At 45.8% G+C, this 27,319-nt stretch overlaps 1 protein-coding gene across 3 annotated transcripts; it reads right to left on the reverse strand.

Moving 5' to 3' along the window:
- Window positions 1-1,314: 1,314 nt before the first annotated feature.
- Window positions 1,315-27,319, reverse strand: prok2 (prokineticin 2). Of its 3 annotated transcripts, none has more exons than XM_049022615.1 (5): window positions 27,174-27,319; window positions 17,137-17,340; window positions 13,928-14,021; window positions 2,733-2,858; window positions 1,315-1,659 (listed from the first exon to the last, which is right to left on the reverse strand). In XM_049022615.1, the coding sequence occupies exons 3-5, from the start codon at window positions 14,009-14,011 to the stop codon at window positions 1,534-1,536; spliced, it is 336 nt and encodes a 111-aa protein (XP_048878572.1). In that variant the 5' UTR covers window positions 14,012-14,021; window positions 17,137-17,340; window positions 27,174-27,319; the 3' UTR covers window positions 1,315-1,533. The 3 variants fall into 3 exon arrangements, with proteins under 3 accessions (XP_048878572.1, XP_048878571.1, XP_048878573.1); XM_049022614.1 differs by having other exon boundaries at window positions 13,928-14,100; XM_049022616.1 differs by lacking the exons at window positions 13,928-14,021; window positions 17,137-17,340; window positions 27,174-27,319 and adding an exon at window positions 4,798-5,109.

Consider the following 27,319-nt stretch of genomic DNA (forward strand, 5'->3'; position numbering starts at 1 on the left):
CTCTTGTTCAGAATAACACGACTTTAGCTGGGTAGGGTAAAGCACGGTTAGATCGGAGCCATTCGATTTGCTAGCGGCGCTGTCATGTGACTGGGGGACCCCTGCTGGAGCAGCAGTGTGACATCATCATCCCACTCAGGAAGGGGTACCTCCCCAGGGGGTACTTTTAGGATGGCTGCTCTCAGTGACTTTGAAGACCCATCAGGCACCTGGGACTTGCCAGTAATTAGGGCATCATCGCGGCGTCAGACGCGGCTTAAGAGTCACGCACAGTGGGTCCGACACAGAGAGTGCAGCATTATGGGATTGCAGAGGGCAGGAGGGCAGAGGTACCATCCAGGTCCCAAAGAAACAGGGTGTTACTGTCGGAAGGTAAGGGCGGGGGGGCCATTATTAGCAAATGAGCTTCAGAAGTAACAGCAGTGACTGTGCTCATATAAAAATAGATATATAAATAAACAGATAAATTTAAACCTAGGAAATGTATTTTTATGGTGTACGTCCATCTCTCCCACCACCACTAGCGAGTCTGCTGAGACCATAGGGAAGTCAAACAAATAAAAGCTGGTGTGTTTTTAGCACCCAGGTCAGTGCTATTTGTGTCCATTCGTAGCTTTACACTGGACCTCGGGGGCTGTTTGCGTACACAGGATACAAGAAGCCCACGGGGGGCCCATGAGATGATCGCTTTTCCAGATGACCTTGTCAGGGAAACGAGTGAAACAAGACTAGTAAAACTCCTGCGTGTTACAGAGGTGATGATGTCGCCGGAAAACCAACGTGACGATAAGACGGCATTTGAAGCCGAGTTGAAGCGATGACGGCCATTTTCCAGAGTGTCACTTAGCAAAGACACGTCTGGTCTATTTTAATGGGATGAGAAAATGGCACGAAAGTTCAAATTGGACCCTAAAAACCAGCATTTAATGAACATGTGAGTCTCACATTCCTGGGATAATGAACTAATGGAGCTCTCAGGCTTCACATAAAGCCGCTATTCAGGAGTTTATCTTTTCATAACATGTTAAAATAAGTAATGCGAAAAATGCTCAGTTAGTTGAGGGACAGTTAAAATGCCTGGACATGGTTACACAGATGCAGGATCCTTTATTTACAGGAAACACTGAAAAGGGGGAGCATCGGATTCCCCAATTAAACAAAATAACTGGAATCACTACAGCATTATTGCTAACAGGGTGGATTCGGAACAGCACACACCCCTGTTCTTATTCGAGAACAATTTATCCAGGACTACAAATCTTCAAGGCAAAATTGAGTTAAAGCTATGAAGGACTTTAATCCAAAGAATGTCTTATTTACGACTGTGCCCAGCATAAAGGTTTATGTTTCTTTATTTATAGAGCACTTTTAAACAACAGGAGCTGAACCTGAAGTGCTGTACAGACCATATTTACATTCATCAGAGTAAGGCAACACATCTGACTGTATAAATAGAATACAGATATATTCCTAAAACTTCTTGAGACCAGAATCACGGAAACAGCTGAAACAGAGGTTCTGCGCTCCATCCTCTCAGAAATAGTAATCTTGGACTTTGTATAAAGGCAGGCATTTGGATTTTGCGTCATCTGTCCTGACACATGCCAGGTTGGGCAGGCAGGGACATGTGTGGTGAAGCCTCTTCCCGAAGAAGGGGACCTGTTTGCAGGGGAGAGAGAGCATCGGCATGACTATGCAGCCCATAGGTTGGCCACAAAAGAAGCAGGGTGAGACCTTACAGGGCGGGGATTATGGGAAGGCCGAGCGGACATGTCAGGCGGGGAGGGGCCTAGCCGGGGAGAGCGCGTGGGGGCAGTGTCTGCTGGCGTGTATGTGTCAGGGTGACACACCGGTACCTTATGCTAGCTTCTGTCCCTCTTCCCAGTTTGATGGAGGTGAGCATCGCAGGTGTTACAGTGAAAAGCTGTATGTAGATGAGTCATAGTGCTGTTTACGCTCTCGGAATAAACAAATGTGTTTTAAATTACGACGTGCTGGAAGATGGATGGATGACAGAGGATAGATGTTTGGCTAAATTTGTTAGCAGCTAACAGTGGGCGTGTTTTTTTTCCTGCCCCCCCCAGATGTTTAAAAAACAAAACAAATAGCTAAGTGCGTAGAGTCTGAAGTTCATAGCCAGCTAACTGATCAGAACAACTGCTTAAGCTTCTCTATCTAAATAACAAACATCCATCCATTTTCCAAACCGCTTATCCTACTGGGTCGCGTGGGGTCCAGAGCCTATCCCGGAAGCAATGGGCACGAGGCAGGGAACAACCCAGGATGGGGGGCCAGCCCATCGCAGGGCACACTCACACACCATTCACTCACGCATGCACACCTACGGGCAATTTAGCAACTCCAATTAGCCTCAGTATGTTTATGGACTGTAGGGGGAAACCGGAGTACCCGGAGGAAACCCCACAACGACATGGGGAGAACATGCAAACTCCACACACATGTGACCCAGAGGTGTGAGGCAACAGTGCTAACCACTGCACCACCATGCCGCCCCAATAACAAACATGTTTATTCAGTTTTTAGTGTAGTGACTGCTGGTGGCCAGTAGAGGCCTTTTAGGTTTGGTGTTAAACTTTATGTCGGGGTGTGTTATATTCTGTTATGTCATGTCAAGTTCCTGTGGGTGTAATGGCCAGGTGTCCCAATGCGTCTGTCCATATCGTGTCTATGTGTGGGTGTGTGTGACTGAGGAGGGCTGCAGCTATACTCACTTTGTGGCTCAGCGGGTGGCAATCTTCCCCCTCCTGCCCCATGGGGGTGCACATGCGCAAGTTTCGTATCCAGAGGCTGACCGCACAGCACATAGCTCCGCCACACTGGGAGTCCCTCTCGCAGGCCTGTGGATGGAAGGGCGGAGAGACTGCCATCATGAAAGGGACTGGAAGGGGGCGCCAGTGAGCAAATTCTTACACGCTGCGCTCCGGCATCCTCCAGGCTCACAATTTTACTACGCAAGGCGTCTCTGTGTACTGGTATCTTACCGTTAGCTATGGGTAATGCATTTATAAAGCATATTTTTATATCTATGTAGTAAGAGAATGATAATTGACTGTTTGCAAACACAAGGCATTTCAGCTGCTCGTTTGATTTTTCATCCCAAGCGTTCTGAGCATGATGTTTACAATCATGTCAGAATAAAGGAATCGGAGGTCACATCTATTGGCAGCACAATATCAGGGTTTTGAGCAGGATTAGTGGAAGCGTCCGTGTAATCTCAATCATCACACGCTCTGCAGTGTCAGTCTGCTTCGCAAATCCAAGGCCGACCCCCCCCACCATCGCTCTTTGTCGGGAAAAAGGCCCCCACCACCCTTTGATGGCACACATGAGTAACGACACGCTCTCTTAATTTGTTGGGTTAATTATCCCGGTACGGCGTACAAATCAGGATTACAGCCAGGATGAACAGCCTTTCATTTGAATATTTTTACATATTTGAAATATACTTCATGCATGCAGTCTTTTCAGTGTAATAAAAATGCTATATTTAGTGTAAATTTATGTAAGTTCTGACACTGAAAATCCACCATAGATAATAATGAAATGCTTCACCATAAGTATGTAATGTGCATGTTTATCTTGAATGTTGTAAAGTGTCAGCTTTGGTGTGTCAAACCACTTTGGCAAACACCAAATATAAATATCTCACTATTCTGTCACACTGGTGCTTAAACACTTTGTGCAGAGTGTGACCTTAGGGAGCTGCAAAATTCTGTATATTAAAGAGGACTGTAAGCTGGGTAAGACCCATTGCTATATCAGTACTGTGACCACCTTTGGTTAAATCGGAGAGGATGTTCTGAACATCCAGAAATTAACAATTATAATCAGCATAGTATTGTAATAATTCCCTTAGATAGAAAGCATATAATAATGATGATTTATAATAACTAATAATAATTTCCATCCATCCATCCTAACTGCTTATCTTGGTTATGGTCATGAGGTAATAACAGCATTCTATATATAAAATTCTAACAGCATTCTATATATATTCTATATATCTTTTATATATATATATATAAAAGATAAAGATGCTTTATTGTTATTGCACAGCTACAATGAGATTTCGTTTGGAGCACCAGCAGATACACAACATTTACAAAAATCTACTGGATAATTATCTTATCTTTGTGTAGAACAAACACTTCAATAGTGTACTGTGGTTCTTTGGAGCCACTCTCTGCAACACACACACACACACACACACACACAGGCATTCATTAGGTTGCTATTGTGACATCATCATCATCGAAATCAAAATGTTTTAGCGAAAATGGGTTGAAAATAGTGCTTTGAAACAATAAAATCCTAATATATTAAACAAAAATTATTCACAGCTCTAGTTATTTAAATATGAATTTTGAAATAACTGCATTTTAGAATGTAGTACATAGTATTTATTTATTTAGTATTTATAATAGTATTTATGTATTTGCTTTATTCATAATTTTTAATTATTTCTTTTAAGTTGCATATAATTACGAATAATACAATGCTGGCTAAATCTATTATTTATTTTGTGAATTAATTAGCAAATTTTATTCAGGAAATGATTACTGGCATGCAGTAACTCAATGTTCCCTGCAGTAGTGAATACCGTGCAATTCGTGAATGCTTGCCTCAGTTTTACCTTGGTGGAAATTAAATAAGTGAATAAACATTCAAAGACTGTAAACGTACAAACTAAGAGAAGTCACTGCCCAACTACTGGTTCACAAGCTTTTGTGAGAAGTTGTTCCAGGATGGAGGTCAGCGGCGGCAGGAGCCACTCACCCCAGTGATGACTGCTGAAGATCCACAGGAGATGAGGAGCAGAGAGAGGAGAAGACAGAAGGTGGATGTCATGGCGATGAAGGATGAGCTCTGTGGTGCCGCTTCAGAGTCCCAGGGCAGCAGGAGTGACAGGTTCCTACCGGCGTGCGCTCGCACCTGGGTCGACGTTTGAGCCCGAGAAGTGGCCTGATGCCTCTCATTGAGGAGGGAGGGATGGACAGGGGCTTTAAAGGCGAGCTCTTCTGGTCTGACATGAGTCACTCGCAGCAGAAACGCTTAGAAAAAAAATTAATAAAAGATCCCAAGGTAACCTCTACTTTTGCACCCCCCTGGCGTCCTGCCGCAGTGGCAACAGTGGAATCAGGTGCCTTTGCCTCTCCCAGTCCATAGTTTTTTTTTTTTTTCAAGGATCAGAGGACCATCCTGACATATCCTCACATCCTAACACTGAAATCAGTGTGACGACCACAATCTGAATCACTACTAACGTTCCACTCAACACGTAGCCAGAAACATTCCTGAAACAATCTCTGAAATGAATCAAGGCTCTTGTTTATCCGGAGTGTAAAATACCTGACTTCACATCGTGATCAGTTCTTTTGAATGTTGCTGATATGAATTTATCATGTTTTCCACCCCTTGCTAATATCCAGCGTCTTTGAATGTGTGACCCAGCCCTGACCCATTAAGAAAACAGCCTGTTAAGCATCCGATCCTCAGATCTCTTTATTGCAAGCTAACAGTGACAAACTGCCCATTTTCATTCACAAAAAGAATCTCCTCCAGTCCCTCGTGTCAAGGCTGTTTCATTCCCTAAAGTGTCCACTTTGAGGTCGTTACAAAAAAGCCGCATTCCATCATCAAATCGCAGGCTGACAGTGTCCCTGACTTCTTCGACGTGTTCGCCCACTGAAATTTTACGTCGGACCTAAAAATGAGCGTAGAAACAAGTTATTATTTAAAAATGCATACAACTCCACTTATGCCTTGAGATGGAGACTTTGGGGGCTTTGAGAACAGAAGGTCAAACGTCGCAAGAATAACAAACGCTTTTTGAATGCTGTTGTATTAATGGGAATGTAACCCTCGGCCTCTGAATCCTGACTGGAGAAACAGAGTCACAAAACCCTCAGTGACATGTTCCTTTCTAAGGCTTTCGCCACTGCGTGATGATATTTTCAGCCATTGATACAGGGTCAAGGGACCCATGGAAACTGGTATTGAGCTACACATCTGTGACAGCATCCTGGATTCTCTCCTTTACTCCTTCAAGGATCATCCAGGACACGGCGTCTGGCCGAGGCCGTGAGCCCTGATGAAAAGCGATTCAATTTTATTTTCCTATCACGTGACATGATGGGGCAGCTGGGGCCAGATCAAGGCATAGTGGCTATGAGAGAGTGGAAGAAAAATGCCGGGCTGCGCTCCGTCAAGACTGGCCTGTGACACAGCTGGGGTGAATCTGAATGGCCCACGGCTTATCGGAACAGCGTGCCAAGGAAACGGCCAAGAAGATCAGCCGAGCACATGGAGTTCTGCCTTGAAGGATGTGAGCGGGGACGAGCGGCAGGATTCTTTTGCTGCCTCACTGCAGCCGCTCCAGAAAAACATCCAACTATACACATGGGCAGAATCTGATTGGACAAAAGTGTTAGCTATGCAATTAAGCAGAACTGTAGAAGAAATCAACCGGGCATGAGGTGTCTGTGCGCTTCGTCTCGCCCCGAACATCTGAGCGTGTCATGTTGGGCGATGCGCTTACACGATTGCCCCAAATCCCTCTCCCTGGAGCCGCCCGATGAGCTTCACCTTGGACGCACACACCCTGAACAATTCGTGGCTGGTTGACAGGCCTGGTCTCCATGGAGATCCACCCGCGATGTGAAGATGTGCCCCCAGCGGGACAAGCCGCCATCTACCTTGGCAGCAAACTTCAGTTGTGAGTGCAGTGTGGATGATGAGAGCACTGTCAACATCCACCAGTGAGGACGGCCTGTCCGGGGCCGGGTAGACAGCCGTTCCCCTCCCGCTCAGTGTGGGGCCACCAAGCAGCATTCAGTCTTTTACTCAGACTGATCCATTCAGTTAAATATAGAAAAAAAAGATTAACATGCTTTACAGCTACAAGGCTTGAATCCCAGCCCTGTGTGCCGTTTGCATGCTTTCTCTGTGCATTTCCTCCTACAGTCCAAAGACGTGCAATATGGCTTACTGGAGTCTCCAAAATACCCAAAGTGTATTACAGTGTGTGTGTGCGCTCTCTGATGGTCAGTACATATATCACGAACACCCTTATAATTTCATTGGGGATCCCTACTGAAAGGCATCTCACTGGAGTGTCTCCCGTGAATAAACACCAGTGATCCTGGCTTCACTGGTCACTCGCAGATGAGGCAAACACGTGCTGATGGGGTCATGCAGCTAATCGTTGCGATTCCAGCTCGCTAACAGGCTGCAGGTCAACCGTTCATTAGCTTTGTGGGATATCAGCATGATGGTACCACTTACCTGCCTTACTGGGCTCAGACAGTGAAGAACGCACTTGGTTTATGAAGAATAACAAGCCATAAACCGAGTACTTTAGGGACTAGCCAACACCGGGGTCATGTTCTGGGTTTATGGAAATGGGCGATGACTCAGTTTGCCCTTCAATGACGCAGAACATGGTGCCCAGCTTTGAATATATTTGTCATTATAGGGATTAACTTGGGAAAAATGTTCACATAGAAAAGGTCACATGTGCTACGCTGCTGAATGTCTTTTAAAGTCCCTCTCGGTTTCTGACTGCATGACGTTGTCCTACTTTATAAAATCTGATCTCTTTGTTACGATTATCTGACATCAGGATCGGTGGGAGATATGATCAAACAATCAAAGACTGACATGAAGAATTACCTGTAGACTGTGTTCCACCGAGGCTGTGATAAGATAAGGAGTGACATCATCTTTGTCTTGGCCAATCAGAAGCTAGTGCAGATCTATTCAGCTTCATTGTCATTTGTGCTGTGAGACAGCCTATTAGGTCAAAGGTGGGGTTTGTGACGGTTGATCCCAATTCACACGAATACCCCCCCTTTCATGGCTGTTTTTCCACTAGACAATATAATTTCATTATTCATAAAGCCCATATGCACTTTATGTAAGTTCCAGTCAAACCTTTGGACATACTATCCTAAGAAAGGGTTATTTGTATTATTCTCTACATTTTAGAAATAAATTAAACAATATTTTTTAATTGTTGGAGGGGGTGGGGCAGCTCTGTGGGTTGGGACTCAGAAGGTTGTGGGTTCAAATCCCTGGTCGGCATATTGATGCCACCATTTGGCCCTTGAGCAAGGCCCTTAACCCCGGGGACTGTCTGACCCTCCTGTCTCCTCTACACCAGTTCCATGAGGTGGCCCCCCTGGGATGCTTTTCCAGTTGTCCTGAAGGAGGTCCCACATGTATGCTAAGCTCTGATTGGCTGTTTTTCCATCACTCTCTGGTCAAACTCCTCCAAAACCATTAAACCATTTCTACTGAGTATAGGTCCGGTGGTCAGATCATGTGATGTGACGCATTACACCCTCCCTTTGTAGGCTGCTTGGCATATCCAAACTTTTGACTGGTACTGCTTATGTTCAAAGTTTTCAGACAGAGTGTGTGTGTGTGTGTGTGTGTGTATATAAAATTGTGGTCTTTTTGATTTGTAATTGATTCCATCCTTCAGGGAAACAGGCTATTACCAAGCTGGTTGATGGAGAGCTTTGCGTTTGCTCAGCTTGTCGCTGCATTGGGCCCCATCTGTACAGCTAATTTGTATCAATATTTGTTTTGCGTGAGCCTCCAAGTTATAATGTGTAATATGTAACTACTTCTTGCATTTAAATGAGTGCCTGAGGCAGCCAAGACACATTTTAAACATTTATTACGAGTAAATAAAGACACTATTTTATGCAGTGTTTTTTTTTTTTTTAATATGTACAAATTAAGCTGCATTTTTGCCAGATTTTTCAATTATCAGTAAAGGCGTGTTCACATTAGGGAAGTCCAAAAAATGAAAAGCGCAACGCGTTGTATTGCATTAAAAAAAATGTCCACATGCGTTTTCATCTCACTTTTGTCCACGTTCTTCTGCATCTTTATATGTGTTTAATGCTGCATTGTATTAGCAGTTTCTATGATTGTACATGATTTTTCCCCCACAAACACCACGGACAGAGGGAGTAAAAAACGCACAGAAACACTCTGAAATGCGTTTGTATCCATTTTCACTGTCATTAATGGGAGTGCGCAGTGCAGAAAAATGGTACAGTCTGTCATGACCTGCTCATACGATCCTCCTGTGTGCCACGCCCCCTCATTCACCTCCTGTGAAACCCCGATTGTAACCAGCTGTTTCCTGTTATTTCGGCTTGTCTTGTGTATTTCACTACGCGTTTCTGTTTCCTTGGGTCTGTGATTGATGTTTTGTGCCGTGTTGCTCGTTCGCCGTCAATAAACCCCGTTTGCCCGTATTCGCGGTTCACCTTGCCTGTTTGCCCACTTGCCTGAAGCAGTCCACTCAGTGAGCAGGAGTGGTCTATCCTCAGAGCCTCCTTAATGGTACAGTCCATTCAGTGAGTGCGACCGGTCTATCCTCAGAGCCTCCTTAATGGTAGTGTTCATTCACTGAGCAGGATTTCCCCCTGTTGCCAATTAACAAATATTTACGACCGACTAGGAGGAAAGTGTGCCCCAAAGCAAACCAATCCTGCCATCTAGTGGGGTCAAAAAATACTGCAAATGGTTCATGAAGCTTCATTTGGCAGTCACTAATGCCAAGCGGAGGCACTATAACAGAAAAGGGGCACAATGACTTAAACACAGATACACGCAGGTGGAGCACAGGAGGACTGATTGGGGATGACATAATGGGGAGACACATTGAGAGAGAGGCAAAGCCTGACTAGAGCCCCAGGTACTGGGAGCACTGGGTGGACTGGACCGGTGAGACAAATATATTTTTTTGTCAGTAACAAAATGTGTGAATAATGCGCAGTTCTATAAAAATGTAATTGCATCTTCTCAGATTTGGTGTATTTTGCATATTTTTTAAACTAAACGTCAATAATAAGAAATAAGAGATGTCCCAGTTTGGAACTGGAGAATGGGCCCCGGAATAGCACCAATATAGTGTTTACTTCCATAAATAAAACCAAGAAATGCCTAAAAACAGGAGTCAGTATAACTTAATTGATTAGCTAAGCATGTGAGGTTTCCCCTGCTTTTCATGCTTCCAACTTGCACGTGTCATGACAATTCGCAGTCAGTGCTGCTCTTAGTAGTAAATCTGTAACGTCAGCCACACCATGTCCTGTACATCTCTGACTCTTCCCCCAGCTCTGACTCCTACCCCAGCCACGACTCTTCTCCAGCTTTGACTCCTCCCCCAACTGTGATTCCTCCTCCAACCGTGACTCCTCTCCTGCTCTGACTCCTCCCCCAGCAGTGACTCATCCCTCAGCCATGACCCTTCTCCAGCTCTGACTCCTCCCCCAGCAGTGACTCGTCCCTCAGCTGTGACTCCTCTCCTGCTGTGACTCCTCCCCCAGCTCTGCGTACACCCGTCTGCTAGCCCATACCTTCAGGTACTCCCCATGTGCAATTGCTTAAATGTGGCTCGCTCAATCTTCCCGGTTGCCGAGCGACGCTCTTAAATCCTCGCTCTTTATTCCTGGATCCTGTCCGCGTGCTGATGGGTGTGTCGTGGAGCTTGCAGCTGAGAGAATAAGTGGGGTCCTGGTGTGTGGCGTGTTCACAGTGTGAGGTACGGTCTCTACTGGCTGTGTGTGTTTGGGGGGGGGGGACCCCCGGAGGGGATATATGGTGTACCATGCAGAGAAACTCAATTCGGTTTGCATTCTGAGGTTTATATTTACATTTTATAGGAGTAAGATGAGCTCACTATGCGGAGCACAGGTGGGCTTCAGGCTAGAGTTCTGCAGCTGCCGTAGCTCATGCTGCGTGCTGCTGTTCATACGAAGCATCTGAATTATTTAGGAGACACTTCAGGAAAGCCATTACTGCCAGTGAAGCTTCAGCACTGCGACGATGCCTCTCCACCACAGAACACCAATCAGCTACCAGGGAGGCTTGTTAAAGGGCAGCCAGTGCCGTGGCACTAATCATTAATGGGCTGAGTATGTTCTCGAGGTGGTTAGGAGCATCTCAGGGTAAGCTGTTGCCAGGAGAAGTTCTCCAGTAATGTACTGTAGATGCGACATATTCCACAGGTATGCAATCTAGTCATGTGACTCACAAAAATTAATTGCTGCCCCACATAATGTGACACAGGAACTTAGAAGCAATACTTATGCGCTTTAATATTTTCTATCATTTCTGTTAATTTTATTACACCACTGGTAAGAAAGAACATATCCAGAGGGAAGTTTATAGATCAGCACTTTCAGACATACCAAAGACGTGATTGGCATGAGGCTTGGCTTCTCAGTCAGAGCTGTCAGAACTACATCAGCTTGGGGAGTGTGGTGACAGTGACAGTCTCGAGTGTCTGTCGCCACCCAGAGCCTGGCTTTCAATCTGTCGTGGGGGTGTTTTAAGAGCTGGCGTCTTCTGATACACAAACTCACACACTTTGTCATGCTGAGAGTAAGCTGGGGGGTGGGGAGGGCCAGCTCCAGCGACACCCCCCCCCCCCCCAGAATATCAGCCTCCCTCATACCTTTAAAGCTCCCCCACACTGGTCCTCACCCAACCTGGTTGCTATAGCAATACAGTAACACACCAAAGACTCAGTTTTCACTGCGAGCTTCCAGATAAGACAAAATGTGTTATGTTAAAGCGAAAGGGTCGTGTCCGGCTGGAAAACCCTGGCTTTGTTATGGATACTCTACCATCCTCGCTGTATCCTGATTCCTTTCACGCAACACCCACAGCACATCACCCCAGTAACAATGCTAACATAATTTAATTTAAATAGAAGATTTTTTCTAGGTCATTCCAAGTCTGCCAGCTTTTAATCTGCAATGTATTTCTTGACTGCTGCTTGACCTTTGTTGCTGATTATTGTCTGCCCTGTCAGGCTTGTTAAGTCCAAGTCCACTCACTGTACGCAGATGAAGACCCTAAAGACCCCCCCGACAGTCCCACGTCTCACTTGTGACACCAAGAGCACTGGTCACTCTGTGGCTGGGACATGTCACATTCACTCAGGTCCATTCAAACAAAAACAAAGAAAACCTGACGTCAAAACAGCTCAAAAATTAAGAAAAAAATTTTGAATCTCTAGGACATACATTTACATTACAAAAATACAACCAGACTCTCTGGCGAGGGTGTCTGCTGTGCAGCCTCTCTGGCGAGGGTGTCTGCTGTGCAGCCTCTTCTGTGCAGCCTCTTTGGCGAGGGTGTCTGCTGTGCAGCCTCTTTGGCGAGGGTGTCTGCTGTACAGCCTCTTTGGCTCTTGCAAACCGCAGCTGCCAATGGGAGGTGCCCGCTGAGCCGCTGTGCCAAACAGGTCTCCGTCACAGAATGTTTCTAGAATGTCTGGCATATAGTCGGCGGATGGACTTCGAGAAGCAGTAATGCACCATCAGCACAGTTGGTTTAACATCTCAGTTTTACTATCCAGAGGAGACTGGTACGTTTGTGAAGATCCCTCCTAAGAGAATAGCCCGGAATGGCACAGGTCCTGGACCGGCGTGTCAGGCCGTGTGGCGGCTCAGAGGCTGAGTAGGGTCAGCTGTCACGCGTTAGGGACCAAGTACCGATCCACGTGATCAAATGATTCATCTCATATAGCTCACCGATGATGATAAATTTCCAGTCATGGAAATTTACATGTAAGTATTACTTACATTACATGTAAGTATTTAAAATTCCAGTTGTTTCACAGACCACTGCATGGTTGCTCAATAGTTAAGTCCAACTCCAGTAACTCCAGTAAACCCCCCCCCGATTCGGTTGCTCCCTAATAAGTGTTGATGTAACTGGGGGACATAAATGAGGCAAATTTCTCATTTATGTTGTAAATAAATAAGTCACAAGAATTTAACTTAACATGCCCCCCCCCTACCATCCTGAATGTATGGGGTGGCATTCAGAGCTGCATGCTTACAGCAGGTATACAGGATATGAAAGTGTGCCTAGTCATTAAAGTGCGGCAATGCTGGTAAACTATGAAGGTTATTGAAAGCCATTAATGAAGTTATCAGACTGTCAGGCCAAATCTGTTTTCCATTTTACCTTGAAACTTGAGGGTTTGCAATTTTTCCAGTGTGTTGCATATTGTGCCCAAGTTGTCAGCAAGGACAGTACTTCAGCGCAAGCTGTCCTAACGTCACGTGGATGCCAGGATTAGTTATTATAAGTGACCTTCAAACGACCTTGGAGGTGCATCGTTAAAAAACTGTCAGAGATTGCAGCCCATTCTGTGAATTTCTGCAGAAAAGTTCCTTCAATTAAATCTTCCTGTACCCACAAAGCAGTTCAATTTATCCTGCTTAGAAATGTAGGGAATATATTTGATTAAAAAAAACACAAGGTTTTAAATGAAGCAGTTAAAATATTACAGATTAATGTATCAGATACATATTCATAACCATGCCCATGTTCTGCTTTCTCACGGTTTTAATCCAGGAATTTACTGGAAGGATTTATGTTCATTTGATCAAGGTTATAACAGCAGCATCCTACACATGAATGGCACCTAAAGTAGTAACATAACCCAGTAAAATGGTAAGTGGCAACAGAAGCGATATGACAGGATTAAGATGGAATTGCTTTAAAACATGTTTGTTTCTTCTTGGGTTTCTAACTGTCGCAGTCCTTCAGCGATGGCTCTGGTGAGCAACGACTAAAGAAACTACAGAGATAAAGGTTCCAGTTTGTCTAAGTCACACACACACCACACACACACACACACTCTCTCTGCTCCTCTGTAACCTTCCCATTGGACAGTGATAAATTACTATGTTTCGCACAGTACAATGTGTCTCTGGGGTGAAATTCTCGCTGGCTTGTCTCGAGCCCCCAACACGGTGATTTAAGAGTTGGCCCACGGTCTCGGCTCCACCTCAGCCGGGTGTCTCAGCCACCGGAGGCAGCTGCTATTGGCTCTGATGGAGTTTCCCTTTTCTGTGGCACTAACCTGGCACAGTGTTGCCTGAAGGACCCTCATCCCATCCAGCGCTACTTCGTTTCGCTTGCTCAGACGACACCGGCTGATGATCATCCCAGGAGCCCTTGGAAATGGTTGCCATTTTTATTGAGAATTTTTTCATGGATGTGTGTTTCTTCAAGCAACAGATAACTCTGGAAAGGCTGCAATGAAATTATTCTCAGATATTTTGATCATAACAGGACTTGAGCTTGTTTTGCTTGTTAATTTGTCTGACAAAAACAAATATAAAAAATATCAAACTGTAAAACAACCATTTTCATAATAGGCAGTTTAAGAATTACAGGTTTTACATGAAATGTAAATAGAAGCCCACTTCTACACAGGCGACAAGACACCACACAACAGACCGACACAGGCGACAGGCCTGCACAGGCGACAAGACACCACACAACAGACCGACACAGACGACAGGCCTACACAGGCGACAAGACACCACACAACAGACCGACACAGGCGGCAGGCCTACACAGGCGACAAGACACCACACAACAGACCGACACAGGCGACAGGCCTGCACAGGCGACAAGACACCACACAACAGACCTACACAGGCGACAGGCCTGCACAGGCGACAAGACACCACACAACAGACCGACACAGGCGACAGGCCTACACAGGCGACAAGACACCACACAACAGACCTACACAGACGACAGGCCTGCACAGGCGACAAGACACCACACAACAGACCTACACAGGCGACAGGCCTGCACAGGCGACAAGACACCACACAACAGACCGACACAGGCGACAGGCCTACACAGGCGACAAGACACCACACAACAGACCGACACATGCGACAGGCCTACACAGGCGAAGACACCACACAACAGACCGACACAGGCGACAGGCCTATACAGGCGACAAGACACCACACAACAGACTGACACAGGCGACAGACCCACTGAACGCCTCTGTCTATATAATAGACACTATATTCTGATAAAATCCATATTCAAATTACTACCAAGGTTCCTGTGAACATATAGACTTTCCATGTCACAATGTGCTGTATTTAGAGCTTTTAAGTGAGTTTTACTACAGAAAGCAGTGACTTAAATCACAGACACACATTTGATCATTTAAATATGGAAATATAAATCATAAACAAATTGAAAAATATAGTTCGACAAAATTCCTTACAGCATTCTGTATATCATTGAAAACAGCATTTACTTTAGTACTGCGGCAGCACAGTATGATGTCATTTTATATTTACACTTTACACATTATAATTTAGTTAATGCCGGCTGAACTCATTAATAGTCCATCCTGGTTGCTTTTTGTAGCATCAGTGAAAAAGCACATTTTCACATCATGATTTCACAACAGTTCAGGAAATAAACTGATTGAATTACAAATAAATGATAAAAATCTTGTTATGGAGAGTGGATGACAGTTCCTGTCATTTGCCAAGATCTTACACAAGCCCCTGTTGTGTGGCAACAACTGAAATAATAATGGCGTTAAAGAAAGTTTGAAGCAATACGTCTGTAGGATACGCCCATCCTAACAGTAACGCATTACCATGCGTTATTTCAGCGCGGGTGCCGCTTACTAATGAGCGTAGCGCGCTATCGATTCCCCGTCCTGGATGATGAATGTGCAATGAGTCTCTAACACACATACGGTGTGAATTTTTCCCACAGCACATGAATAAAAATGGCTCTCACTACAGCCTCTCTTTGTAGCTATTCAGCAGGACCGGTGGAAAGATCAAAGTCTTTTCTTCTAGGCCTGAAGGTCTCTATCTCTCTGCTCTATTAATGTGAAGAGGCACGTTTAGCGGGGAGGGGGAGGACGCCGGGTGGCTTAAAAGGGAATTTAAAGGTTTATCGCAAAGTGCTGTAGCTGGATATTCTTTCGGAGCGCTCGCCTGACAACAGCTCAGCTCCACCACCAATTTCTCTGTCCCAACATGGGCTTGGGGTCGGTGTCGGCTGCAGCAAAGCAAACTGTCATGGCGTGGATGGTACAGAAGTGTCCTCTGCTCACACATTGTAAACAAACCACATGCTTTTTAAAATGTTTTCCCTTGAGAGACTTGGATTTAAATGAAAGCGCCTGTACTTTACTCATCATTAGTGGTACGGTCACAATTCGGCGGGTCAGTTGTACAATTTGCACAATTTACTCATCTTCACTTATCTAACAGTATTTTATTTAAATCTATTTAAATCCATTTTACATTGCTGATATTGTTTATTGCATTTTTTCTGTAGCCCTGCCTTTTCACCTAACCCTGTCTTCTGAGCAGCTGCAACATTAGCAGCTTCCTCCAGGATTAGTGGCATATTCTGATTATGTCATTCAGCTTAATGAATCAATCTGACGCCGCTCAAAATATCTGTTGTATGTTAATGACCCTGGGGGCAGGCTGAGGTAGTATTACTGACACGTAGGGAGGGTGCTGGAGAGAGAAGAGATTTGAGGACAAGCTCCTCTACTCACCTATAACTAATTATTTTGGCATATCGAGCAGATTCCCTGTGTGTTGTCTGCGTCACGCAGCCGCATGTCTTTAGGGGAGAGATGAAAACGCTGCCTTGCACGCTGATTGGTTTGCCTATATGATTCATCCTGAGACTGGGTGCCAGTAAAACAGCCTGATTCCATCCTCCAGTCCCAGTTTCCTCTCTCCAAAAGCCCAGCTTTCTCATAGTCTTTTGTTCTTGGGGGGGTTTGTCTCCTATTCCTGTTCATTGAACATTTTCTGTGTTCATCATGACCCCCTCAGATCCAGCCAGACAATCCAGCCGCCCAACCATCTCGTTAGCAAGCCTTTTTTTTATAATGTTGGCCATCAGCTTTAAAATTAGCCCATAATTACGCTGCTTAATTAGAAGCCCTTTAGCAAAAAGCTGCTTCTGTGTGTGATGATGATGATGATAAACTCTTTGATGATTATAATATGCTCAGCAATAACCAATAAGGCGCAGTCTGACTTAAAAACACCAACATTGGCCTACTTCCTCATCTCTAAAGGTCATCTGACATGATGTGATTTTGTATTTAGTCAGAAGGACAAATGTCTCTTATTCTCTTATTAACTAACCAAAATCATTCTCCTCAGCAACTTTTGTCGATAACTCCACTGCATCGACAAAAGTATTGGGACCCCAGCCTGTCCAACATCTCACTCTGAATCAGAGGGTATGAATACGAAGCCGGCTCACCCTTAGTTGCTGTAATAGCCTGTACTCTTCTGGGACAGCTTTCCATTAGATGCTGGGACATTGCTGGTGGGATTTGCTGCCATTACGTTGGGTATTGATGCTGGGTGACCAGGTCCCTCTCTGAGAGCTTGTGTGGCCCCCCCACCTCGAAGCTGAACCTGCTCCCAGATGTTTCCTCCTCACGTGTGGCTCATCAGGGCAGCTCTAGCAGGACAGACATGGAGAACCGACTTGTTGGAATGGTGTCCAATGACAATGTCAGGCTGATTAACCTCTTTTGTATGGACCCCCCCCATAATTATACACCTGTATGTCAGCAATGGGTGTGGCTTATGTGGCCAATGTACACAACTTTTACCCATTTAGTGTAGATGTTTTACATATTTTTTTCTTAAATTCTTCCTAAACTATTGGATGTTAGATATTTAAATATGGGTGCACGTTACAGAGTGAGTGGTCTGTCAGACCTAAAAATCATATCAACAAAGACTCGAAAGAGTTACCTTTGAATAATAATTATTATAATAATTATGTAACACAGGTAAAACTGCTACTGACTATGTTCGTGTTAAAAAACCTGTAAAATGTCTCAAAAGAAGGGAAAAGGGTATATAACACTGCCAGAGCTGAGTGCCAAGCGCTCTGAGACACAAGGAAGATGCAGAGAAACAGCAGCTCATTTACATTTTAAGCACAGTATGTCACGGCAGAGAAGTCAGAGAGTGACAGGCAGACTGAGGAAGCGAGCTGATCTGGGTGATTTGCGAGAGTGACTCACTGAAGCTCGTACCAAGCCTGCCAGTTAGGAAAGAAAAATATCTCACTGTTGATCGCCTTTCCAGAGTGATTCCTCCGACAAAGGACTTTGCCCGAGGCACAGAATCTGAGTGCTTAAGAAGGAAGTGCTGCCTTTATGATCATACATGTCCTTTGCGGTCTACATTTGTCTTGACTTGGTCAAGTGTTACAAGTTGTCCATGGTTTATCTGTCCATAGAAGACTGATGCGATACACCAGTTTGAATGAGACATCTGTTGGCCAACCATGATTTTACCTGGGTTTATCAATGTTTTATATGAAGCATCAAAAAGAGCTACACTTCCATTCAAGCAGTCTACTTCATTGTTTGTTGGGCAACCATGAGTCTCCCTGGGTTTATTTCTATTTTACATAACAAAACAAATAGAGCTGCACCTCCACTTGACTAGTGTACTTCATTGTTTGTTGGCCAATTATGATTTTACCTGGATTTATCCATGTTTTTCCATAAATCCTCAATGAAAATGTACAATTCAGTATGATGACCGTGGAGCAAAACTGTGCAGGATGAGCGTCCAGCAATCCAGTGTGTGTGTGACCAGGCTCCATCCATGAATGGGCATCAAGAGATTGTTTTCTTAATTTTGAGTGAAGTCTGGGGGGAGGGGGGAGCTAATCTGTCACTACAGCGTGCTTTAACTCAATGTCTTTGATCCATTTGACCGCTGGTCCATTAGTCATTATGGTCTAGTGACAACCTTGATATTAATTCCATGTTAAGACAAGGACTGAGATTCCTGACAAAATTATGACGGAGAAGCTGCCCACCTGAGTGCCAGAGAAAATCTCCGTACGAAAGCGGGTGATGCATTCATGGAGCCGCACAGCCAGAGGGATACCCCAAATGACTGATGACTATAATATGTCTCTAATTGCTGCCCAAGGAGCTCCTGCCAACTACAGGATTAATGGGTCAAAATGGATGCAGAATGGCAGCACATTTCACAGGTTTCCTCCTAAATTATATTTAATATCTGCAAAAATATTTTTGGTTTACACATCATTTTGCTGTTTCTTAAAAGGGGCACCAGGTTTGGGAGCCGGAATCCTTCTGGAAAGCACCGTGATAACGATAACACTGTGTCCCTCTTTGTATGACAATCAGCAACCCCGTCATCTTATTAATCGGTGGGGGGGCTCTCGAGCTCCAAAGAAATTACCCTGACATGTAGGCAAACATTCAGCTTCGTACCTGCGTGTCATTTTGTCACAAGCTGAAGGAATATTGGGTGGGGGGGTTACTCTCCATTGAATCTATTTATGTAAAGATGTGAGACTGAGGCCCAGGTCCATGAAGGAGGGGGGGGCAGAATAAGCCTTGACCACCCAATCATAAGCCTGGCCCAACCTACTGCTAGACACGTACGAACCAATCATTATTTTTATTATTGTAAACAGCAAGAAGGCATGCCAGTTTTTTTTCAGTCTGTTTGACGTCTTATACCCGAACACACCCCCCCCCCCATTCCCCCAGGAATCCTTTGGCCCACCCAGTAAGTCACCTTCTTGGAGAGGACAGATGCAAGGGGGAGAGGTAGGGAGAGACGAGAGGCAGGGAGAGAGAGAAGAGAGGCAGGGAGAGAGAGACGAGAGGCAGGGAGAAAGGACAGGCAGGGAGAGATGCAGGCTAAGAGAAGAGGCAGGAAGAGGCAGGGAGAGAGGAGAAGTAGGAAGAAAGGCAGGGAGAGAGGAGAGGTATGGAGAGGTGCAGAGAGAGAGGAGAAGTAGGGAGAGATGCAGGGAGTGAGGAGAGGTATGGAGAGGTGCAGAGAGAGAGGAGAAGTAGGGAGAGATGCAGGCCAGGAGACGAGGCAGGGAGAGAGGAGGGGCAGGGAGAGATGCAGGGAGTGAGGAGGGGCAGGGAGAGATGCAGGGAGTGAGGAGAGGTATGGAGAGGTGCAGAGAGAGAGGAGAAGTAGGGAGAGAGGAGGGGCAGGGAGAGATGCAGGGAGTGAGGAGGGGCAGGGAGAGATGCAGGGAGTGAGGAGAGGCAGGGAAAGAGGAGGGGCAGGGAGAGATGCAGGGAGTGAGGAGGGGCAGGGAGAGATGCAGGGAGTGAGGAGGGGCAGGGAGAGATGCAGGGAGTGAGGAGAGGCAGGGAGAGAGGAGGGGCAGGGAGAGATGCAGGGAGTGAGGAGGGGCAGGGAGAGATGCAGGGAGTGAGGAGAGGCAGGGAGAGAGGAGAGGTATGGAGAGGTGCAGAGAGAGAGGAGAAGTAGGGAGAGATGCAGGCCAGGAGACGAGGCAGGGAGAGAGGAGGGGCAGGGAGAGATGCAGGGAGAGAGGAGGGGCAGGGAGAGATGCAGGGAGTGAGGAGAGGCAGGGAGAGAGGAGGCATGGCTTCCTGACAACTCAGTAACCTCCCCCCTCTTCACATCTTCTGCCTAATGGGATTGCAGGACTGCAATTAGTACCCCATGATGGGCAAGAAACAGACAGGATCCTACTGAATAAACTGATTGGCCCACAGGAGCCATGCATGCACGCTGCAAGACATGCACGCATTGCATGTGAAAACTGCCACTGGCCATGAATAAACTGCATGAAAGAGGGGATCACTGAATAGTAATTTTACCATGCTGTCTTCTGCATGTACCTGTATCATATTATATATGGACGGATATATGATTCATTTCCTGAGTCTGTCTGAAGCCACTCTATTCTGAAAGTATGTAAACCCTCCTTAGGAGGAGAAGAGGAGTAACGACCTATGACCTACGATTGTTTGGGCTGTCAACCAGAAGGGGAAATTGAGAGGGTCATGTGTGTGTGTGTGTGTGTATGTGTGTGTGGGGGGATTCTGGTACAACAAGCAGACATTACAGGGGTTTGCAGTAAGTGCTGATTTTCTGAGTGCGGAGTCTGACTCACAGGGCATGATAACGACGACTGAAAGTCTCTCTTCCTGCGGGTTTGGCTTCTAGGGATTTTCCTGCATATTGACTCAAAGAGACAACTGCGGGGCACGTCTCTCTGCAGTGAATTTTCGCAGTAAAGAGCACGTCTCTGGTTTAGCCGTTAGCTGCAGGTTCCTCCCTAACATCAACAGCCAAGAGGAGGATTTCGAATTTGCTGTCTACGAACCATGAATCAAGCAAATGCACTCCATGTCAGCAAGCCAGTTACAGGGATTACAGTACCGCTCCATGCGTATTTGTTTGTTTGCCTTGTCCATCTGCTTTCTTTTTGTGTCGATGTGTTTTGAAAAGTGTAACAGCCATTAGTCATTTCATTAGTCTTACGTAATGCGGCCATCTGGAGGACCTTACGTCCTAGTGAAGTATCCGAACAATCGTTTAGAGAGACTGAAAGGGAATCGCCTCTGTTTCCATCATCGGCACGGAGGCTGACGAAGAGTGATGGACAGATATGGGGTCTCACTGGTCTTTCTTATGCCCTGAGGTGAGCCACACACTACGAGTTCATTCATTTATAAAAGCGGGACAGTACAAATGATTGCTTGATATTTCACTTTGGACAATCATGTGCAAGTAGGACACATGTAGAGTATGAGTGTGAGTGTTTGTCCCCTGGCAGGCGGTCGCTGGCTGTGCCCTGTGCTGCCGGGAGCGTTGCCAGGCCCCCTGTGACCCAAACCAGGACAAGCATACGGACAGATGACTGCCAGCACACACACAAACACGCACACGCGCAAACACACACGTACACACAGACGCGCGCACACACGCGGACACACACACACAAACGGGCAATTCCTCTCGGCACTCCTGGTACCAAAGCTACTGCCAGACTCCTGCAGTTCATTTTCAGTAAAAGCCACGGCGATCCTGAGCTGGCTGGTTATAGTATAACGTTCACCTTCCAGCTGCTTATTCAGTACCACATCATGAGGACCTTGCAGCCTATTGCAGGCACCACTGGGTACGACACACACACACACACACACACACACACACACACACACACACACACACACACACACACACTACAGGCAGTTCAGAGACAGCAATTTCTGGAAGGAAACTGACGCTGTAGAGTGAGGGTGGGATTCAAACCCAAAAGCATAGATGCTTTTGCCCTGGGTACTACTCACTGAAGCAACATTTTGTTTCGATACACTAAACACTTCTGTTAAAAGATCAATATAAGTTACAGTGAAATGTTTGGTTCCTATTTAATTGATCTAAAAGGATAAACACGATATTGCGGGGTACCACTCGGCCCATGAAGAGAACCCCACGGATGTTTACGAGGAACTGAGACAGGACAGCAGTCAGGAACCACTCGGCCCATGAAGAGAACCCCACCGATGTTTACGAGGAACTGAGACAGGACAGCAGTCAGGAACCACTCGGCCCATGAAGAGAACCCCACCGATGTTTACGAGGAACTGAGACAGGACAGCAGTCAGGAACCACTCGGCCCATGAAGAGAACCCCACCGATGTTTACGAGGAACTGAGACAGGACAGCAGTCAGGAACCACTCGGCCCATGAAGAGAACCCCACCGATGTTTACGAGGAACTGAGACAGGACAGCAGTCAGGAACCACTCGGCCCATGAAGAGAACCCCACCGATGTTTACGAGGAACTGAGACAGGACAGCAGTCAGGAACCACTCGGCCCATGAAGAGAACCCCACCGATGTTTACGAGGAACTGAGACAGGACAGCAGTCAGGAACCACTTGGCCCATGAAGAGAACCCCACCGATGTTTACAAGGAACTAAGACATGACAGCAGTCGGAACTTCTCCAAATGGCGTATAATCAACGGAGTTAGTGAACTTCTCCAGCATTTGTTGTCAGCCTAGCAGCCAAAGACATTACTGGAGGGGGTGGAGGGAGTAAAATGAATGAACCCCCCCCCGAACCTGAGCGTGGAGTGCGGCCTGCCGCAGCCACGCCTACACTCTGAGGGCTGCTGCTGAAGTTACTACCTCCCTACTGCAGGCGTGTAGAGGTTGCTGTTTTCGATATTAATTATTGACCCCCCCCCCCCCCCACCACCCCATCTCATAAACACCACCTCCAGAGGGGGAGGGACGACTGTCGCTTAACTGCACATAGGTGCTGCTGTAGTCAAGAAAAATTCAAAAATACATCATTCCCTATCCTCAGGCTGAACTCAGAGCAGACCAGCAGTGCTGATCCATCCTGGATAGCTGATGGATATTTAAGTCCTTCCTGCACTGTGAACAGGGGGGGGGGTGATCACACCCCCTGGAGGCAGCTTCTCTATCTGTAAATGTTTCTACTGCTTATATACTTTATTAAATTTATACTCGGTTCACCACTTCAGTGTCGTGTTATTGTCGTCTGTGACAACATATCTGTGTCTGTGACATGTAGCTTGTGGGTTATGCTGTACCGGTTTCCACTGTACACCAGGGTGACAAGATGAATGATTTATAGATGAGCAATGCCAATACACCGTGTTCCTTTTCATTTCAGAATGTATTACGGTGACTTGACGGGAAGCAGCACTGTAGGTAAAAAAAAATTATGAATAAAGATCACAGCTTGTTCCAAATACAAGATGATGTCAGAATATTTATGTGAGCAGAATGAGCAGCATGTGGATTAGCAAGAGTGTGGGGCCCATTTGTTATGAGCACATTGGATGTGGGGGCCACAGAGGGAAGCACCACTGCCTCACACTTCCAGGGGTGGGTATTCAAATCCCCCCTCCGCTCTGTACGTGACTTTGCATGCCCGCCCGTATCGCCTGGGCTTGCTCCTGGTACTCTCCGGTCCAAAGACATGCACTTCCTGCTAATTTGCATCTCTGAATTGTAGCCCTGTGGCATCCTGTCCAGGATATAACCAGCCTAAGGTTTGTCCTGCCCCCCTCCCCCCATATGCCTGGATAAGCAACTGGAAAGTGGATGGATACATGGATAAATGGACATTTAATGCATATTGTACAATAAAGAAGTGCGCTTTTACTTAATTAGTTGTTTAAATGGCTAAAAGTGTTTTACAAAACTTAAGAATCGGAGCACAGAGTGTAAACAAACTGTAGTTAATCTTTTGAAGTGTTATTGAATGTTGAAACATACCAAGTCGAAATGCAACCGCTGTCTCCCTGTATTGGTCATGAATCAGAAGACACCAAACCAGGGAGTGAGATAATGGATTCATGTAAACACATCAGCTGTAGTACTGAGGCAGGTACCATGCCAGGTCTTGTAGTGTATATAAATTTGTGTCGAGCGCCCTCTGCTGGATAAAGGAGAAAATACTCCTTAATTGCGTTCCGCTTCGTTTCAGTGCACTAGAGAAGTTAAACATTCACCTTTCACACGCGACCCTGTTTAGCAAACATTATTGGCTTAAATAGACGAATAGACCTTAAGCACAGTTCCGCATATATTGACTTATTTAATGCTTACGCATAAAGCTGTCACAACTATCTATATGGGGTTCTTTAGCATTTGTCTGTCAGCCCTGTGCCATTGATTTGTCCAGAACATCTCCTTCAGTAACCTGATGTGAGCAAAGCAGTACATATGAATTTCTGTCCAGCATGTGTGAGGATGCCCTGACTACATACATGTAGCACCGGTGTGAAGTAGCAGGAATGAATGCAGTTAGGTGTGATCCCTGCAGATTAAGATGTTCCTGATGCTCCACATTACCCTTAGCCATCGTCTGCTCCTCTTTTAGCTTGTGAGCCTCAAAATGCCAAGATGAGAACTTTTCTTGTATTACTACAAACACCAGTGTTTCACTGATGATAATGAACTTGTATAAGTAATGCCTCAGCTCTGAAGATTCACCCTTCCAGGGTTGTGGGTTCTGATTTGAGTCGAATTTGACTGAGATTCTTGAGAATCTCCTGTTTCATGACACATGTAGGCAAAGCAGTAAAGCTGTGCCCTGTGGGGGTGTACCCCGTGTAGGGGTGTGCCCCTGTGTGGATGTGTACCCTTGTGTGGATATGTACCCCTGTGTGGGTGTGTCCAGTGAAGTCCATCGCTCCCTGGCATCCTCTCCAGGCTGTACCCCTGCCTGGGTTCTGAGCCTTTTAGGGAGAGGGTCCAGACCTTATGTGTCTGTACTGGGTGCCTTTATGAAAGACAGTTGAATGGATATCGATGCCCTTATTGAGTGCTGGCAGATAATCTGATGGGGGAGTTGCTCAGTACAGAAGGCCATGAATAACAGCTGTTTGTTAAAATGCTGAGGCTCCCTCATAGCCGAATGTCAGTCACCAGACCAGACAGTCTGTCCCCCACCAGCCAGGCTTTTCCCACCATGCCCCCCCCTTGGCTTCACACACTATTCAAGCAGCTCACATGTGCCACCCTTCTTTTAAGGGAGACCTAGGCTGGGGGGGGGGGGTGCAGGGGCTGTCGACTCTGGTTAGGCTGAGCAAGATAAGAGGCAAATTGAGCTGAATTGAGCTGTAAATTACACAAGTGGCACGTTACCACTGGGTGTCAGCTTCAATCATGTCACGCTTGCTGCCACCCCCCAATCAATACGCAAACGCGCTACCCCCGCAGCCCCCAGCGGGCCCGTCTTGATCCTGCCTGTACCTCCCAGAGATGCTGTTTCCTGCGGTATCAGGCCGGCGCTGTGCATTTAAAGAGCCAGGTGCCAATAAAAGTGTCAGCAGGTCCCCAGCTAAGTCACTCATAAAGTGGAGCATAACATGGAGTATGCATATAGTCTTATTAACCTGAAGTACACCTATAGTGTTATTAACATGGAGTATGCTGATAGTATCATTAACGTGGAGTATGTTGATAGTCTTATTAATGTGGAATACACCAATAGTGTTGTTACCGTGGATTATGCCTATAGTCTTACTAACATGGAGTACGCTGATAGTCCTATTAACGTAGAGTACGCTGATAGTCCTATTAACGTAGAGTACGCTGATAGTCCTATTAACGTAGAGTACGCTGATAGTCCTATTAACGTAGAGTACGCTGATAGTCCTATTAACGTAGAGTACGCTGATAGTCCTATTAACGTAGAGTACGCTGATAGTCCTATTAACGTAGAGTACGCTGATAGTCCTATTAACGTAGAGTACGCTGATAGTCCTATTAACGTAGAGTACGCTGATAGTCCTATTAACGTAGAGTACGCTGATAGTCCTATTAACGTAGAGTACGCTGATTGTCTTACAAACGTGGAGTGTGCCGATAGTCTTATTAACGTGGAGAATAACACATCAGCCTATTACACCTTTGTTTTGTCTGGAAAATGCAGTGTAGCTTCTGTTCTGATCCTGCTTGCACTCGTACTAGGGCGCTCACTGGAAGTTCAATCTAGCCGCACTTACGCCTAGTCGACTCCTTGACAGCTTGTAAGCATTTGTAATGTGATATTGTCTCACTTGTACGGTGCTATGGACAACAGCATTTGTTAATTATAAATAAACGCGAATGGAACGATAAATTACTGAAAAAATAAATTAATAATGACAGGAAGGAAATTGGCTCAGAAGCCAGCATTGCCGCTTCACATCACATGCAGCTTAATTTGTCAAGTCTTCGGCAATCTCGGACATACTTATTTAAACATAACTTTGCTCTTACTATACTGTACTTACCATAAAGCTTTTAGAAGGAACTTAAGACTTCACTTAATCATATAAAAGCGTTTCCACAAGATGGCACTCCTACTATGAACATCACACACAATACAGACTTACGATGCATTTTACATCATTATAGCCCTTCTGCCGCAATATTCTGTAAATGGCCTGCTTCTATATGACATACGCTATGAATTTTTGGCAATGATTGAAATTAAAGAATTCATGGCGCACATTGGATTGAAACATGATACTGAGAAAATTTCAGTCGTTTTTAAGAAATCACAGGAAAATTAACTAAGTACGAGATACGTGTTGCTGACCTTCACTCGGGCCCTTTAGGGTAAAGTCACGGTACTCAGACCCGGAGCCGCGTCTCCGCGTCTCTGCCGGATTTCCAGCCCCGTTCCCCCGATGCCCGGGCATTCAGTGTCGCGCGCAGTTAATAAAATTTACTGCCAATAGGCAAATGTTTCTATTCATAAAGAGACGGCGTCTACTTGCAAAAAGGCCATCAGAAAATCAGACACAGATGGGCGCACATGCAGGCAGTGATTAGCCATTAACCACTGTATCTCACAACAGAGATTCCGAGTGGAAAACTGACCGGCAGATCATTTTAAAGTGTATTCTTCCCATAAAATACCTACAATCTGCTGCTAGAAAAGTCATACATGACAATCATTTCATCAAAGCAAGAATTACCTTGTAGGAAAACCAAGCGGAGGACACGCCCGCGCACCGAGCTGGGTGCGCTGATGCACGCTCCCAACGCGCGTCCCCGCTTTGTCATTCAAAGTGCAGCAACCATTCATTCAGGCTGCGCGTTGCCGAAAACGTGCAATGCGTGT

The sequence above is a fragment of the Brienomyrus brachyistius genome, chromosome 8 (genome assembly GCF_023856365.1).
Source record: "Brienomyrus brachyistius isolate T26 chromosome 8, BBRACH_0.4, whole genome shotgun sequence".
NCBI classification, from domain to species: domain Eukaryota; kingdom Metazoa; phylum Chordata; class Actinopteri; order Osteoglossiformes; family Mormyridae; genus Brienomyrus; species Brienomyrus brachyistius.

What these genes read in the sequence shown, in the direction of transcription:
- prok2 (XM_049022615.1), bottom strand. Translation starts at nt 14,011, where the DNA reads ATGATCATCAGCCGGTGTCGTCTGAGCAAGCGAAACGAAGTAGCGCTG. An exon ending in TTCAGGCAACACTGTGCCAG is followed by an intron (nt 2,859 to 13,927) that starts GTTAGTGCCACA and finishes TTCCATCCACAG; the next exon opens with GCCTGCGAGAGGGACTCCCA. An exon ending in GCCACCCGCTGAGCCACAAA is followed by an intron (nt 1,660 to 2,732) that starts GTGAGTATAGCT and finishes CCCTGCAAACAG; the next exon opens with GTCCCCTTCTTCGGGAAGAG.